We start from the raw sequence: 15,625 nt of genomic DNA, 5'->3' as shown, positions 1-15,625 counted from the left end.
TATATACGCATTCGACCGCAGCGCCCTCTCCTGTATAGACGTTGAGCGGCTACATGCAACGTTTCATCCATGACATCCCCAGCTCTTGAGTTACTACCATATCTCAGAGCCCCCTACTCGTCCAGCAGTCGTGGCCGAGTGGTTAAGGCGGTGGGCTAGAAATCCATTGGGGTCTCCCCGCACAGGTTCGAATCCTGTCGACTGCGCAAACATTTTTTTTATTTTTATGTGAGCACGGACGCCGTCCGGACGGACGGACGGACGGACGGACAAGGCTAGACCCTAAGGAGTTTCGTCTCTAAAATTCATCTCTTTGCCTGACAGGGACACAGAAGGACTGCTTACACATGCTGCACCCAACCTCGCTATCTCAACAGCCTCCAGAATTTCCCGAGTAAGCTGGTCCGAATGACGCTTAACAACGTCACACCGTTAGAAGTCGGGTAGGCAACCACATTCGCGGCAATGAATGCCCAAATGACCAGACACGGTTGTGGAGACACAATAAGCGTGCTCTCTTAACCTGTCATTGAGACAGCGGGCCAATGTGGCCAACGTAGCGCTTGCCACACGTCAGAGGGAGAGAATAAACCACCCCCTCACAACACGAGACGAAGCGATCTCGATGCCTCGTACTGCAAGCCGTGGCCGCCCTCGAAGAAGGGTTAACAGCTCTGTATAACCTGGACAACTTGGCCGGAGCAGAGAATAAAACGTCGACGTCACACCTGCCTGCAATGCGTTTTAGGTTGTGGGCCAAGCCGTGTATCTAGGGAATGACTACAAACTTTCTTCTTTCCCTTCCCTTTCTGTTGTTGGCCTCTTCTTAACGTGTCATTAGCCTGCTTTTGATATCTTTCAGCAAAGACTCAGCGACCGTTGTTAACACGTGGGAGGGAAATCCAGCATCTGCGAGGCGTTCAGTTTGCCTGTCAAAGCTATGTTTAATTTTATCATAACAAGACCTACGCAGCGCATGTGTATAGCAAGTCCTCGCAATCGCCCGCTTGACAATTTTTGAGCGAGCGGACTCGAATGGCAACAGTGGCTTCCCAGCACGGGGTGCATAGCTCCAACAAACATGACCTGGACAAATAGTTAAATTCAAATCCAAAAATCGGATGCATCCTGCCTCAGGCACCTCATGAGTCAGAACAAGTGGCGAAAAGCAATCCCTAAAAATACCTAAAACTTGAGTCATTGACGAAAGAAAGCATAAGGCATCGGCATCTAACAAAACCAGAAAATCATCTACATACCGGAAGACCTTTGCAACTTTGGTTTCCCCAAGCGTTCAAAGATATTGCGATCAAGGCTCGCTAAAAACAAGTCGCTAAGCACGGGGGAAATGCAAGAACCCCTAGACGTTGCAAATAGATGTTACCCTACCAAGTCGAAAAAGGTCGACCTCAGATACATATCAAGGAGCTCTATGAAGCCTTCAACTAAACGTCCCGCAGCATTTCGAAAGGCAACTGCACCAAACACATCGATGCAGTCACGAATGCAGGTAAGGAGTCCATTATGTGGCAAGGAGTAAGACAAATCCTTAATATCGAACGAGCAGGCCATAAATCTAGTGCGCTGGTTGTATTTAAGAAAAGAAATGACATTATCAGAACTCTTCACAAGAAAAAGGATCGTGAATCTGAAACAGCTTCAAACTTTTTTGCAGAAACAAGCCAACCGACTTCTGCCAAGTTGTAAGTCAGCGCTGCGTCCGTGTCATTTCTTTGTCGGGTCCCCGTCTTTTCGCGCTGTTTTCAATTCATTCATTAGTTTTATATTTTTTTTTTATTCCTAACATAAAATCTAGCGGAGTGGTGAAGTTGAAATTTCTAGGTCTTGTCATCATAATTTTGCCTTTTACAAACCAGTGCAAATTGAGATCGAACGAGAGTAATTATGTTGCTCACTTTACACAACAACAGAAAACCCAACATAAATGTTTAGCCGCCGCAAATAAAACGCCATTTCCACATATTAAATATCGATTGTTATAAAACGTTTGTTACGTGTCCCAGTGTTTTTCCGAGTTTCATCTCTAAAATCATTGGTAGAAACGGAGGACAAAACCATGGACATTTGTCCCTTATCCGGCTGAACATTCCATTTTACGTCGGCCGTCTTCGGCTTGCTTTCCACGGCGCTCTCAACACAACGTTTAAACGGGGCCGCCCTCAATAAAGCGGTCCGCCCGTTCGGTTCTCACTCTCGTTTTGCTCCCCACGTCTCGCCTTCGTTGTAAAGGCAGCCGCGCTTCACAAACAATCCTGCCAAACCTAGGAAGCCTGCCATACCAAAACAGCCCAGTACACGGACTACGCGTGGGCGCCAACCCCGTGTTCGGAGACGAGCGGGACGAAAAGCGAGAGGCGGTCCACAGAAGGCGCCACATCGCTGCCGCTGCCGTTGCCATAGCAACAGGTCGCGACGCTCTCTGGCGGGCCCACGTCGGGAGAGAAAGAGGGCAAAGAACGGCCCCCAACGCCCCCGCTCACTCGGGTTCCGAGCGCCGGACTCTGCAGCCGAACTTCGCGCAACTTGCTTCCCGGACTTTCGCCAATCGGCGTGTCACGTACAAATGGATCGTCCCGTTCCGGGGTACCGTGCCCAATGTACCGATTGCCACATATGTCCAACTAGTCCCCGCTAGTAGAAACCTCCGCGTCTAGGGTAGGAACAAAACGTTACTATCCTTAATTCGATGGCGACTGCAGCTCTGGTCATTCCCACCCTTCTCCCGACCATAGCCATGATGGAGGTGAGCACCGCAGTCCCTTCGTGGGAAGCGGGCGGCAACGAAAGCATGCCGACCGTCGCTTTCAACAGGACCTACCAGGACCCCACCTATTACTCGGTCAACTACCGCATCATCGGCACCATTTTCCAAGGCATCATCTTCGGGGTCGGTGTCCTTGGCAACATCATGGTCGTCATCGTGGTCATGCGCACACGCAGCATGCACACGCCGACCAATTGCTACCTGGTCAGCCTGTCCGTGGCTGACTTCATGGTCCTGGTGGCCTCGGTACCCAACGAGATTATTTCGTACTACGTGCTGGGTGACGAGTGGATCTGGGGACGGGCGGGCTGCGCCCTCTTCATCTTTCTTCAGTACCTAGGCATCAACGCCTCGTCCCTATCCATCACGGCGTTTACGGTGGAGCGATACATCGCCATCTGTTTACCCATGAAGGCTCAGACCGTGTGCACCGTCAAGCGGGCCAAGAAGATCATCCTGGGCGTCTGGCTGTTCGCCTGCTCCTACTGCTCCCCGTGGCTGGCGCTCACCACCACCGAGGCGGTCTACTACAAGGGACACGAGAACATAGAGACATGCACCTTCGCCCTGTCACGCCACCACTACCGAAGCTACTTCTTCGCCGACATCATCCTCTTCTACGTCGTGCCGCTGCTGCTCTCCTGCGTCCTCTACGGACTCATGGCCAGGGTGCTCTTTCAGTCCAACTTTTCTGCCAAGGCCAACGGGACAGACTCTAAGAAGTCTGCCAGCAACAGCAGCTCCAGAGTCCAAGTAGGCCGATTCTTTACATTTTGCCTTAATTTGAATTTTCAATGAACCCGGAGAATGAACTTGCTTCCTCTTCGTGGGGACCACGGCCTCCTTATGGCTAACTGGACGGATCCTTCTCCGGAACATGCTGATATGCGTGTTTTCGATTTTTTCAATTGTTGTCTCAAGTTGGAGACGGTTAGCTTAGATCATCAGCGCGTATACCGAGTTTATATCTGAAATCATCAGCAAAAGTTATATCTTGTACTAATTCTGAAAAAAAAAAAAAAAATTGCTGGGCCAAAAGATTTTGGTTTTGCCTCAACCTGTCAGTTTTGACAGAGTGTTTGCTGGTTTTGCCGGGCTAATTAAACTTCACTGCTCTTGGCATATCGCTCAACAATCAGTTTCGATCATGCTAATCGCGTATGGTCTCAAATTCTTTCGGGAACTCAAGATAAATTACCCACGGTTTATTTATTTTCGGAGATAACCTTGTACGAGCAACGTAGTGAAAGTTGTGCAGATATTAGTGCGACCCCAGGAGACGACGATGATTTGACAAAACTGGTTAGTAGAGTCGTCGCGCATTTCTTGAAACTGTGCTCAAAGCGCAATAGTTACGTTGTCCCGTTTGTCAATAACAGTTCAATGACTAAGTTTCCTTTCGCAAACAAAACCTAATCGCGTATTTTTCTTTGTTTATAAAGCGAGCAACGAGCGACGGTATTCAGTCACTTTTGCTGAGAAACGTGCACAACACGAATAATAGGTTGTTTCAGCAGAACGTTACCGCTGGCTACCGAGGGCGCGTTGTACGGCTCGTGACGCGCGCTCGAGAGCATGCTTCGAAGGGGCAGCGCTAGCTTCCCGTAGCAATGCCGTATCGAATGCTGTAGCCCGCGCTAACGCTATGCTAAAATTGCCTATTATTATTAACCCTTCTTTGCTCCGTTACGACACGATTCAAAAGTTACAGATGGACAAGGCGGAAAATTGGCAAGGCCAACATTACTTGAATCTGCACGATCGCTTTTTCTGTCCAAAACTAATGGGGACTTTAAAGCTTCGAGTGACGTCAACTTAAAAACGAAGCGAGAAAAGTAAGGCGCAACTATACAGAGGTGCAGTGGCGTGTTACTTTTTACATTCGCTAACGAGTTAACCTTCTTGTTTGCTACTTGAGTAAGTGAGGACGAAAGGTACTAGTTACCTTTATTACTAATACTTCTTACTAATAGCCCTTCAGAGTAATTTTTTTTTTCAACTCACCTCCGTATCTGCGATGAGTGCGCGCGGTTGGTTCTGTGAGATAACCCCGTTTACCCTCCGATCGGGTGCTTCGCGCGCCACACCCCAACGGAGAAATCTGGCTTATCTTGCGAAACAGCTCGAATGCATGCACTTGCTCAACCAAGTTACACGAGGTAGGCGCCGAACATTTGAGGGAAGGGGGGGAATGTAATAAGAAGAAAAGCTGACTCGCTGTTTTGGCTCGGGGCGCTCCACTGGCTCTCCTTAAAGGCCGGTTCACAGATACAGCGGAACGCTAAGTTAGCGCTACGTGAGCAGCGCTCATGTGGCGCTTCCTAGCGCGTGATGTAGTGCTCGGTTAGCGCTTCAGCAGCGCTCTGTTAGCGCTTCAGAAGCGCTTTAAGGGGTATTCACACGAGGAAGAAATCCCGGGGGTTTCTCACCGGGACGCGCGCATTACCTGATGAAAACCCGAGGCTTTTGCACATCGCAAAGCCTGACGTTTTCGTCATGGGATGCGCGTGCCGGGGAGAAATCCCCGGGATTTCTCCCTCGTGTGAATACCCCTTTATTAGCGCTCTGTTAGCGCTTCAGAAGCGCTTTGTTAGCGCTCTCGCGCTCCTTGTGCCGTGCTTGCTGCTGCTGAATAGCGCGTGCACGGCGATTCCTTCGTTGCTGTTTTTCATTTGGCATTGAAGGAAGAGGAAGTAAATGATCCGCTCTCCAAGCAAAGGGTCCGGCAGGCGCTCCAGAGTCATGGACTCTGAGCGACTAATTGATTGGGTACGATCTCATCGCTTTCTATTCGATATGTGTGACCCTGGTTTTAAAAACACGCAGTTAAAAATAATCGCCTTCGAAAGAGCTCTGTGTCTCAGTCCCTCAGCCTAGGAACTAGGTTCGCCGGGTACCCGTCGGTATCTCGGTGGCGAAAGATTTCGCGCACCCAGAAGGCTCTTTTGGGCGTTAAGCCGTCCACACACATATGCACTAATCGCGTATGTAAGAGAATTTGTTGCATTTCTATTTCAGCATCCTACATGTCCGCCATGGTGCTGCTGATGCACACCCAACCACAGGAACCGGAACCGCGGTGCACGCGCTAATCGGCAGCACCGCGGTACAAGAAGTGCTACTGAAGCGCTAACACGGCGCTACTGAAGCGCTATCAAGGCACCACTCGAGCGCCAACAAGGCGCTACTAAAGCGCTAACCACGCGCTATATTAGATTGAAGTCACGCGCTAGAAAGCGCCACATGAGCGCTCCTTGGAGCGCTCACGTAGCGCTAACTTAGCGCTCCGCTGTATATGTGAACAGGCCTTAAAAAGGCGAATATTTTTTTTCTCAGTTTACTATTGTTACGAACAGCTTAATAAATGAAGGGCGTGGCGAATTCCGAGCAGTTTATTATGGCTAATGCCGCAATTTGATTGGCTGAAGTGTGATAATAAGCTGCTTGGGGCTCGCCATGCCCTGTGCGTTTTTTGAAGTGCCGGTGACCCTAGAGAGTCCTCGCGAGGCCGACGCCGAACGCTACCAGCCACCCGGGATCATCCACAAACCTAACAATAAAAAAAAAAAAAAAAACTGCAACACACGTCAAAAAGAAAAAAAAAAAGAAACGGGTTGGGAATATGATTGAAATTCACTCATGCGCGACAATCGTTTAAAGAGATCTTGAAAAAAAAAAAAAATGCCGCACCAGAGAATTTACGGCTTTGAAATCGCACATATTCTATACCCTTCGAAAGCATATTACGATTTGCGTAACGTAAAGAGGCCTCGTGTAGTTCGCGACTGTGCGTTTTACTCGTACAGGTTCGTGTGGTACACCGGGTTCTTCTATTATCCGAGTAGTTGCCACACGTGTGCATCTTCCACGGTAATTGTAGGAACGACTATCGTGTTGCGGCCTGTGGGTGTGGCGAAGCGCCTTGCACGCACGCCCTCGTTTCAGTCGTGCAAGAAAGCGGATTGCTAGAGCGAAGAGTAGGGTTCTTTTCGGCTTCACTATAAGACCGACGAAGTCCTCGAAGTATTCCGTCCGAAGTCTGGAGTAGTATTCTAGTCGCACCAGTCGAACATGCGATGAACGTCACTAACCCCATCTTCCACCCGCACTTTGTTAGCAACCGGTTCTCCTAAGTGTCACCAACTGGCGGCCAGATATTTATACGCATGCGGTGCAGCTGAAGATAGCGCGGGTTGAATGATAGCTAATTTTGTTGTATCGGTGAGCAGTGTTCGTTTCTTTACCTAACAATACGAGTGCCGACGAAAAGGCCCGGCTGTCCACTTTCGTCCTCAGCACGCGGAGAGACAGTCACTCTGATCAACGCAAATACCCTGGGGAATGCCGAGCCCCGGGTTTCGTTAAAAGATGAACACGCCATCTGCAGTGGGACGCGGAACATGGCGTTTTCCGTGCTCAGCCCCCCAACCAAAAATGCATTTCTTCGCCCCCCCCCCCCCCCCCCCACACACACACACACATTAATTCCAGCAATGCGTCGTTCCCCCGACACTCTCCCCGGATCGCAGCGATTTTCTCGGCGGCGGAGTGTGGGCGCCATTCCTCTAACCTAACGCATAAGGAGCGGATATCCCCGGGTATTGTAAACTTCACGGGCTTTCCAAGTAAAGCCTCGAGGCGCATTTACCGAGGCGAAATAGAGCTCACTGACTTTAGAGAAATGTCATTAAGGCTTTTCTGGCTTCTGGTCCTTTTCTCGCCTACGCAATGCTTGTGGGGTATTGTATGGTTTAAGGTAAGCCTACCAGAGCCGTTTAAATGCTGTTACGAAATGCGGAAGGTTTCCAGCGTTGCTCGACGCGAAGTTGTCGTCACAAATGCAGCTCACTTCGGCCTACGGTCAAGCAGTCGTAGATCGCGCTTGCCTCGTTGCGTAGATGTCTGAGCCCATCTGCTCCAGTTAGGGAAGGCAGGTCAGGAGCACGCGGGCTTATTGACACATCGACGGAGTTTGTTGACGTGTAAACGAAACGGATAACGTTCCGTTCAGGCTTCCTAGGCTCGTTTGCCTATCTATGCTGCCAATGTTAATCATGGCCCCACGATGGGGTTGGCAAAGTAGGAAACGCGTGCTGAGCTCCAGGCATTGTTAGAGTTCGGCTATTCTCAGCAACACAGTGGTTGGATACAAGCCGCTACCCGAAAGTCCGCCGAGGCATTGATCGCAGGCTTGTGACCCGAAAACAGTAATTATTTACAATTACAATTACTTGACTTAATATGTAACTGATTGCTGTTACGAACTGCTCGCCGTAAAGGTAATCGATTAATTACTTCGTTACTTTAATTGATTACTTTTGTGTTACTCCAAGGAAACTCACAAAAAGACATTCATTTTGGGGCGGGATTTATTATCTCATCTTAAATAAAACCGGGTTCAAATCCACTCAAATAAACTTTTCACATATATTTAGGTTAAGAACTATAAGTGATCGAATCTATAAAACAAATAGTGACTTAGACTGATGTTTGAGGTAAATGGGTCCTCTGCTGATCGACCGAGACAGTGTTGCGTCACATGAACATATCCGAATACATTTGGGCATTACCGTTACGAACGCTGATGGAGGCCACATACACCACTCCGAATAATCCTAGTTCAGCATCAGCATACTGAAAAACACTGCTTCCACATGCTCGCACTGACTGCTTCTTGTTGTTAAAGGGCTTTTTTTTTTAATTTAAACGGTTTAGTAGTGAGAACAAAAGGCTCGAATTGTTTTTGGATATACGTTTCGAAGACTGTTGTTCGATTGAGATTGCTATCCGACCGAATTACTTCTTTTGACTTGTTCACCAAATTTAAATATTAATGCACAAAGCTGAATTGAGTATGCCGTTAATTAATTATCAAAAAATATCATCGTGAGTAATCAGCACGCACCCACGTCTCTCACACGTTTACAGCTGTTCTCTCATGTCTCGACTCGAGTGTCCATGTCAGCCACTGCTTATTCAGTGCTTTGCGTTTCCCCAAAATTTCGGCCTAACTTCCCGCATGCACAGTCCGCAAACGAGAACCTCCACCGTCCCCAACTGGAACTTCCTCCCCACTGGATCTTCGAAGATCCAGCGGCCGTGCTCCAACATTCTCAATTTTAAGAATGCGGCTTGGAAGTCTGAAGCCGTTTCGGCAGCGCTCCCCTGCCTGTTCATTGCCTGCCGTCAAAAGTGACGAGAGTTTTCGGCCGATCTCCGTTTAAACTGACAGCAGAGTTTACAATACAATTTTGCTGTTACAATACGCTGCCGGTGTCACATCGGCGACGCATCTTCTGCTTCACGAACCCGCTAGCGGGAAGTCACATGGCACAAAGCATATAGCTGGTTGGCCTGCACTATTTAGCTTTTAAAACGTTCAGGCGTGAACAGGGGCCAGGCTCCACGCTGTTCTTTGTATGTTTGCGGGGTGGGCGCGCTTAGGCGGAAACATCAATAAACAATCAACAACAAAAGCAAAATGCAGACAGGGGAGGGGGTGGTCATCATTTGGGTCTGTTCTCCGTTTCGACCTCCTCAAAATGACTATTCTCAGAACGTCCTTCTCGGTTGGGACTGCCGCATTTGGTCCGCTCTCGTCACATCCTCCGTGTTTCATCCAAATATATATATATATATATATATATATATATATATATATATATATATATATATATTTCATTGGTGGCACTTTGGCGAGTCGGTGTCATGGCTGGTCACGGCATATGCCCGAAGAAGCTTCTTTGAGTCTGTCCCTTCCTCCATCCAACGGAACCACACGCGCTCTCACACACATACACACACCTGTTTTGGTCCCCCGGCTTGGTTAACGGTTCATGGAATACGTCCGTTCTGCTCTTGAAACAGGCAGCGAAGGTCAGGACCACCTCGTTGGGTTGTCCCGAAGCGGTAGCACATGGGCAATAAAACACCGAACTGCGTCTTTGTGTCAAAGCACGGTTTCTGTGTCCCGAGCCACGGGAGGGTGCACTGAGGCTAGTGCCCCCCCCCCCCCCCCCCCCACACACACACACACACACGCACACACTTTTATTGCTAGGAACACTGCACTGTCGCATTTTCCGAGAATTCCTTTTCTGTCCCTGGCTAGCACTCCCTTCGCCGCGAACCCGCATCTCGTGTGACCGTGTTAGAAGCGCGTTTATAATTGCATCGCCCTTCTTCCACCATATCTTTTTTTTTTTCGCCGGATGGTAGAAATGTAACGAGTAATTGTGAGTGATTCGCTACTCAGAAAGTAAGGGAATTACTTCAGAAATTACATTTTTAAAAAAAGCAATGGTTCAATTACTAAATTACGGAAACAAAATCTAACGGATTACAAGTAACGGGATGTTACTTGTAACGGATTACTTCCGTGTCTGATTGATTGTTACGAGCCGAAGTCAAGCGCTCACGCATTTCTCGTGTTCAATTCATGAGCCGCACTCGACTGTCGCCAGGTGGGTGGTTTCGATCCCGTAATTACGTCATCAAGCTTTGCGAAGGCAAGCCTGAAAGAAATAGTCTCCTTTTATCCTCGCAATTTCACCGCGACAAAGAAGCTTCTGAATCAGTGGCGGTCCGTGCGAGTATACTTGGGGCCAGACTAGGACCAGTACATCCCTGCAATGCCATGAACATTCCAATCCAATATCGTTTCATGACCCCTTTAATGTTCGTGCCAAAAGGGATGCCCTTGCGTCTTTCTCGAAGCCCTGAGCAACGTTTTAAATATATGCTTGCTTTGTCAGTGACGATCCTGGTTTTATTTTACTAATGTATTTTATTAACATTGCTTTCCCACAAGCAGGTCATATCAGCAAAAGTACACTGGTACACAGAAAATCAAATTATGCGTCGATTCTTCTGCAATCAAGAAAATAAATCGTTATTATACGCGCCCATATGCAAAAAAGAAAAAAAGTTAGCGTTTTTTTGTTTTGTTTTTGGTTTTAGACTAAGTCAACGCAAGTTACAACACGTCAATAGTAGAGACTATATATTTGTCAGAACGCACCGCGAAAAATCCTTTAATGTAAGCAAATGGACGCATTGAGCGGGATAAAAATAGGAAACGAAGAGAAAGACGGTGGCGTTAATTAAAAATATTAAGATAACCTTCCAAAGCTTCTCACGGCAAATTCACAAATCCCGACTCACCGTCAAGACCTCGAGCCTACATCTACCCTATCTTATTCAAAACAAAACATAAATGCAGCACTAGGAAGCTGAAATCAACTATGATACCAAAATCCTAAGCAAGAGAATGCACACCGAGGGAAGCTTTAATAAAATTTGACCGAGTAAACTTGTATGAGCAAACACAGAGGACAAACACGAAGCAGTGGACAAGAACACACGCTTGTCCTTCTCTACTCCTTCGTGTTTGCGCATACAAATTTACTCCGCACCATGAACCAACTAACACAACAACGAGGCTTGCTAAATAAAATTTGATTCGCGGAACACCGTTCCAGCACGAGACTGAACCCTTTGAAAACTTCCAGCTCCTACCGTATCTTATATATATTTTTTCTTGTATTGAGGTTTTGCGTCGGTCCCCTCGGATCTTAATGGGAGAAAGAAAAAAACGTGCCGTGCCCATGATTACGGGGCATGCAGTCCGCCCTGTTAGTATATTCTGAATCGTATTGCGGTGATACTGGGATTGCAAAAAGCGATTCGGCAAAGCTTCAAAATGCCGCTCAGCAACGGGCAGGGCTTATTTCGTCATTTGCCGCGTAGTAAACCTCCCCATAGGTATATATTTTGCGAGCAGGGAGAGCAATTGGACTTTGCTGAGCTCGCTAGCTCAAAGGCTATAGGCCGACTTTGTGAGTCTCGACTTGCGCGAACATCGCAATGATCCGTTTAGATTTTTCCCAGTATATGCCATTTTTGTATTTTAAATGAATGAGCTAAGCGGGTCTTTCGAAAGCTCAGATCTCCATATATCCTTGCATAATCACGCACGCATGAAAGTCGTCGAAGGCGTAATGCTTAAGATAGAGCCGCTGCAGAGTTGTATTTCTTTTTTAATCTAAACTCGGGGTTCCCCTTAATCCCATCGACACGTTGTAATACACGTAAAAAATAAAAAAAATAAAGAGACGGAAGAAGCTTCGGGAATTCAATATAAGCGCAATACGTAGAAGTTGCATGCATTCATTGGATGCGTCTGTCTGAGCCCGTTCTTCATGCGGAACGCGTTCTGGAGGCGAGCTTCCCCGGCTTACACACACAACGTGAATTTGAGAAATTGCCTTTTTTTTCAGACGATACGCGAGAGATCGCTCTGAGCCTGCGCCGTCAACTGGGCGCTGAACTGCGACGCCTATAAACCAGACACTGCTTCCTTTTTCTTTTCTTTTTTTTTTGGGGGGGGGGGGGGGGGCGGGGGGGGAGGGGGAGGGGGGGGGGGGCTTCGTTAGTAGACGCGAGTGGCGCTGTACTCTCGACACCGGGTGGCGCATGCGGCGCAGGGGACTGCCGAAATAGCAGTGGTACGCGCCGCAGTACGCAGAGCCTGCACGATTTCATTGGGCGTGCCGTCTTCTTTTTTTCGTTCTTGGCGGTTTGAACACCGGATGTATAGGAACTATTCAACTGGACGGCCGTTTGCTAAACCGCCGTCCCCGCGAAATGCCCACAGAGAGGCGCCACAGTCGGCAAAATATGGCCGCGCGGTCTAGAACGTCGACAATTCTGGTCTCTATAGTCACTAAAAGCTCAAGAAAGGCAGGGCATTGCTTGTATGTCCATGCTTATTGCCTCGTAATTTATTCTTCGTCGTTCTTATTCCCTAAAGCTGCAACCTAATTGACTAAGGGGCGATAATGAGATGCTTGGCACACGTCACGCCCTGCGTTTCTTTACCTCTCAGTGACTGCAGTGAATACGGATGGTGGGATGGATGCTAACTGTTGTACCCTTTATAACGGGCGGTAGCTTGCACCACCTATCCTAGACATTAAGAACAAAAAGTATGATTTCTTTCCTTTTGCAATTTACTCACCCTCTGCGCGATCGACCGAATATTTAACCGTTTTAGTACCGATTAAATACAATGAGATGGAGCAACCGCTAACATCTGCATTATCGTTCAGGTGATAGGCCCGAGATTCGCCCTCTCGCCCACATTTGAAACTATTCCTGTCATCCGTGTAATAAAAGTTTCGAACGGTTAATTTTTTTTTTTTTTTAATTTTATATAAACACCGTGTTCTAAGTATTGTGAAACACGAATACGCTGTCATGCTCCCATTGGCTGCACCTTTAGCGACTTAAAACAGGAAGCTGCGGCGCAGGTTTACTCGCCAGCCTTTTCAAGTGAAGCGGATATTCGCAGCGACGGGTGGTGTAAAGAAAACGCCGTGAAGGTAGGTTTGAAAACACGCGATAAACGTGGCCAATACACCGTCGCACAAATGGTGCGTAGCGCTCTAAAATAAAGGAATGCATAAACGTCTGGTGTGCACGGGCACTCGAACAAATATCTCCATTCTCGTCCACGGGTGCTTGTTCAAATACCGCGGACGTGGAAAAGAATTCGCTCCGTGTCCATTTCATGTCCAAACAACACGATCAGCTACGTTACACCTCAAGTCCATCGCATCGTGAGGTGGACAATATTGAGGAACTAAACACGTAACGAATTCCTTGTGCTCTAAATGCGAGTACAACTCATTGGTGAGGTCGACATAGCGAACTTATTTCATTAACCGCGTTCAAAGTGCTCCTAATCGAGTTTTGCGACTACTGGCTCAAGCACTAGCATCTGTCGCTTCCGGCAAAAAGTTGATGTAATAAAGTAACTTACGAACAAATACTTAAGGAACAGGCAAGACACAGGCACGACGTGCACAGGCACATGCTTTAATTTTGAAAGCTGTGCCTGTGTCGTTGCTCGTTTCACGAGTTCATTCATTTGTTTGCTTCATAACTCCCCCCTTCACGCCCCCCGCAATGCACATACTAGTAATATTAGTTGAAGTATACAATAGCTTTGGAAGAGTCGTAAAATATGACGTTTACTAATGTTTTAGAGAAATGCTTACTAATCAAATTTGTAAGACATATTTACACAACAGCAGCGTCCACAACCTTTGAATTTTTTTTTTTTACTACCCCATTTAGAAGTTTCCGTGTTTAGCTAATCGTCACAAAATAAAACGAATACATTTGTCAACAGTGTACCTTGCTAACTCATCGCGGCCATTAGCCATCAGTGAGTGGAACACTGCCAGGTCGACCGACTGCGGCACTAAAGTGGCGATGCATGCAAGTTGGTTCCTGACTAGAAAAATAAATATGGGGCGCAAGAAGACGCGGACCGAGGTGAAATGATAGCGCTCGTCTTTCGTAGAGCTTCTCCTCTCGGTCCGCGTGTTTTTGTGACCTATTTATTGTTGATAGTAATTTCCCTAGCCGGGCGTGCAACTCAGTGAATCTGCAAGTACTATGCACATAATCATATCAAGCGTTGTTTAAAACTTTTTTATACTGTTAATTGCTTGATATTTTTCATCGTTGTATTCTAGTGATTATTCTACCACATCCTGCAATGCCGGGCTTCGAGTCCTCAAAGAATGCACAAAAGAAGTTATGTTTCAACTTGTTGTTTCACTGCCGCAGAGGAATGAACAAAAATGGACATGGTAAAATAAATCGTACATAAGATATATTAAACCATATTACTACACCTGCGTCAGTGGAGCTTTCAAGTAGGCTAACGAAAACATGCTGAGCTTTAAGCCTGTCCCCGAAGCAGAACGGCTGCCTAGGGAAACGTGTTTATCCACATTATTTGTACATCTTGGATTGCGATGTCTCAGTAGATAAAAATAGATATTTTCGAGAATCGATCTGCGGACTTGTCGAGTGTGAACTGGACGTTCGGTTGTCCACTTGCGAACGAAAGACGTATCACTTTTAGAGATATAAACCCAGCAGGAGAGTAAAACTGTCCGTAACTCTTCACCAGTCCTGTAAGGAGAAAGACAAAGTGTTCAGCGAAACATATACGGGCTCCTTGCATTGTGACGCATTGTGTTGATAGAAAGAATAGAGGCCCTCTCAACTCTTATCGTTCGGGCTTGGTTGCTTACAAAACAAAGAACCGCCAAAAATAAATCGATGTTGGGTAAAAACCACAATCAATACGGAGAAGGGACGGTCATATAATGGCACCCCGGGGTGGAAAGCTCCGCTGGCGCATCGATGTGGTGCAACCGATGATGTAACAGCGTCTCGTATTATGAGACACACCCAAAAAAAGAACGACGCTCATGGACTCAAGTCCAGAGCCTGACGTTCGGTACAGTTCGGTAAGGTCACACACATCGGTCAGTGAACAAACAAGATCCTCCCAGCACTTTGGTGCGGTGTCGTAACGCACATAGCCGTGGGGCCTAGTTCCCACTGTCTGCTTACCGTGGGCATGTGCGATCATTCAAACATCGCCAGACACTCGGTATAGATCCAGGCATTCAGAAATCTCGAAGAGCTCCTGCCTCTGCTGCGCTGCTGCAGGCACGCGAGGGCGTACAATTTCGCCCTTCGCGAAGGGTTCTTCTCTATATCTCCGCGAAATTAGGGCCACCGTTCGGCAAATTACGAAGCTCAGGTTACTGCTTCGACAGAATCGCACGACCAACGACGGGGTAATGAGCATATTTCACGTGTACGGGGCACTTTGTAGAACTCGGCGGCTCTATACTAACGCACCTATAATGGTATAATTTTGTAATCAATAGACTACTAAACAGTTTCCGCGCTCTCTTTTCAGTTCTGAAAAGACCGCGCAGTGACTCGCACCGAAAGACGATTGGAGTGTGG

General features: G+C 47.5%; 1 protein-coding gene across 1 annotated transcript; it reads left to right on the top strand.

The window, feature by feature from the left end:
• The first annotated feature begins 2,707 nt into the window (after nucleotides 1-2,707).
• LOC8051201 (thyrotropin-releasing hormone receptor) lies at nucleotides 2,708-6,833 on the top strand. The gene is made up of 3 exons (XM_042287245.1): nucleotides 2,708-3,542; nucleotides 4,030-4,049; nucleotides 6,666-6,833. The coding sequence occupies exons 1-3, from the start codon at nucleotides 2,708-2,710 to the stop codon at nucleotides 6,831-6,833; spliced, it is 1,023 nt and encodes a 340-aa protein (XP_042143179.1).
• The last annotated feature ends 8,792 nt before the right edge of the window (nucleotides 6,834-15,625 follow it).

This window comes from Ixodes scapularis, unplaced genomic scaffold, assembly GCF_016920785.2.
Source record: "Ixodes scapularis isolate PalLabHiFi unplaced genomic scaffold, ASM1692078v2 PGA_scaffold9__187_contigs__length_104089568, whole genome shotgun sequence".
NCBI lineage: Eukaryota > Metazoa > Arthropoda > Arachnida > Ixodida > Ixodidae > Ixodes > Ixodes scapularis.
The sequence above is the reverse complement of the archived record's forward strand: the minus strand, read 5'-3'. Positions and strand labels throughout refer to the sequence as shown.

Bases quoted from the DNA above. Each gene is read 5' to 3' on its own strand.
- LOC8051201 (XM_042287245.1), top strand. From the start codon at position 2,708: ATGGCGACTGCAGCTCTGGTCATTCCCACCCTTCTCCCGACCATAGCC. The intron at 3,543-4,029 runs GCCGATTCTTTA...CGAGCAACGTAG, and splicing joins CAGCTCCAGAGTCCAAGTAG to TGAAAGTTGTGCAGATATTA. The intron at 4,050-6,665 runs GTGCGACCCCAG...CGGTAATTGTAG, and splicing joins TGAAAGTTGTGCAGATATTA to GAACGACTATCGTGTTGCGG.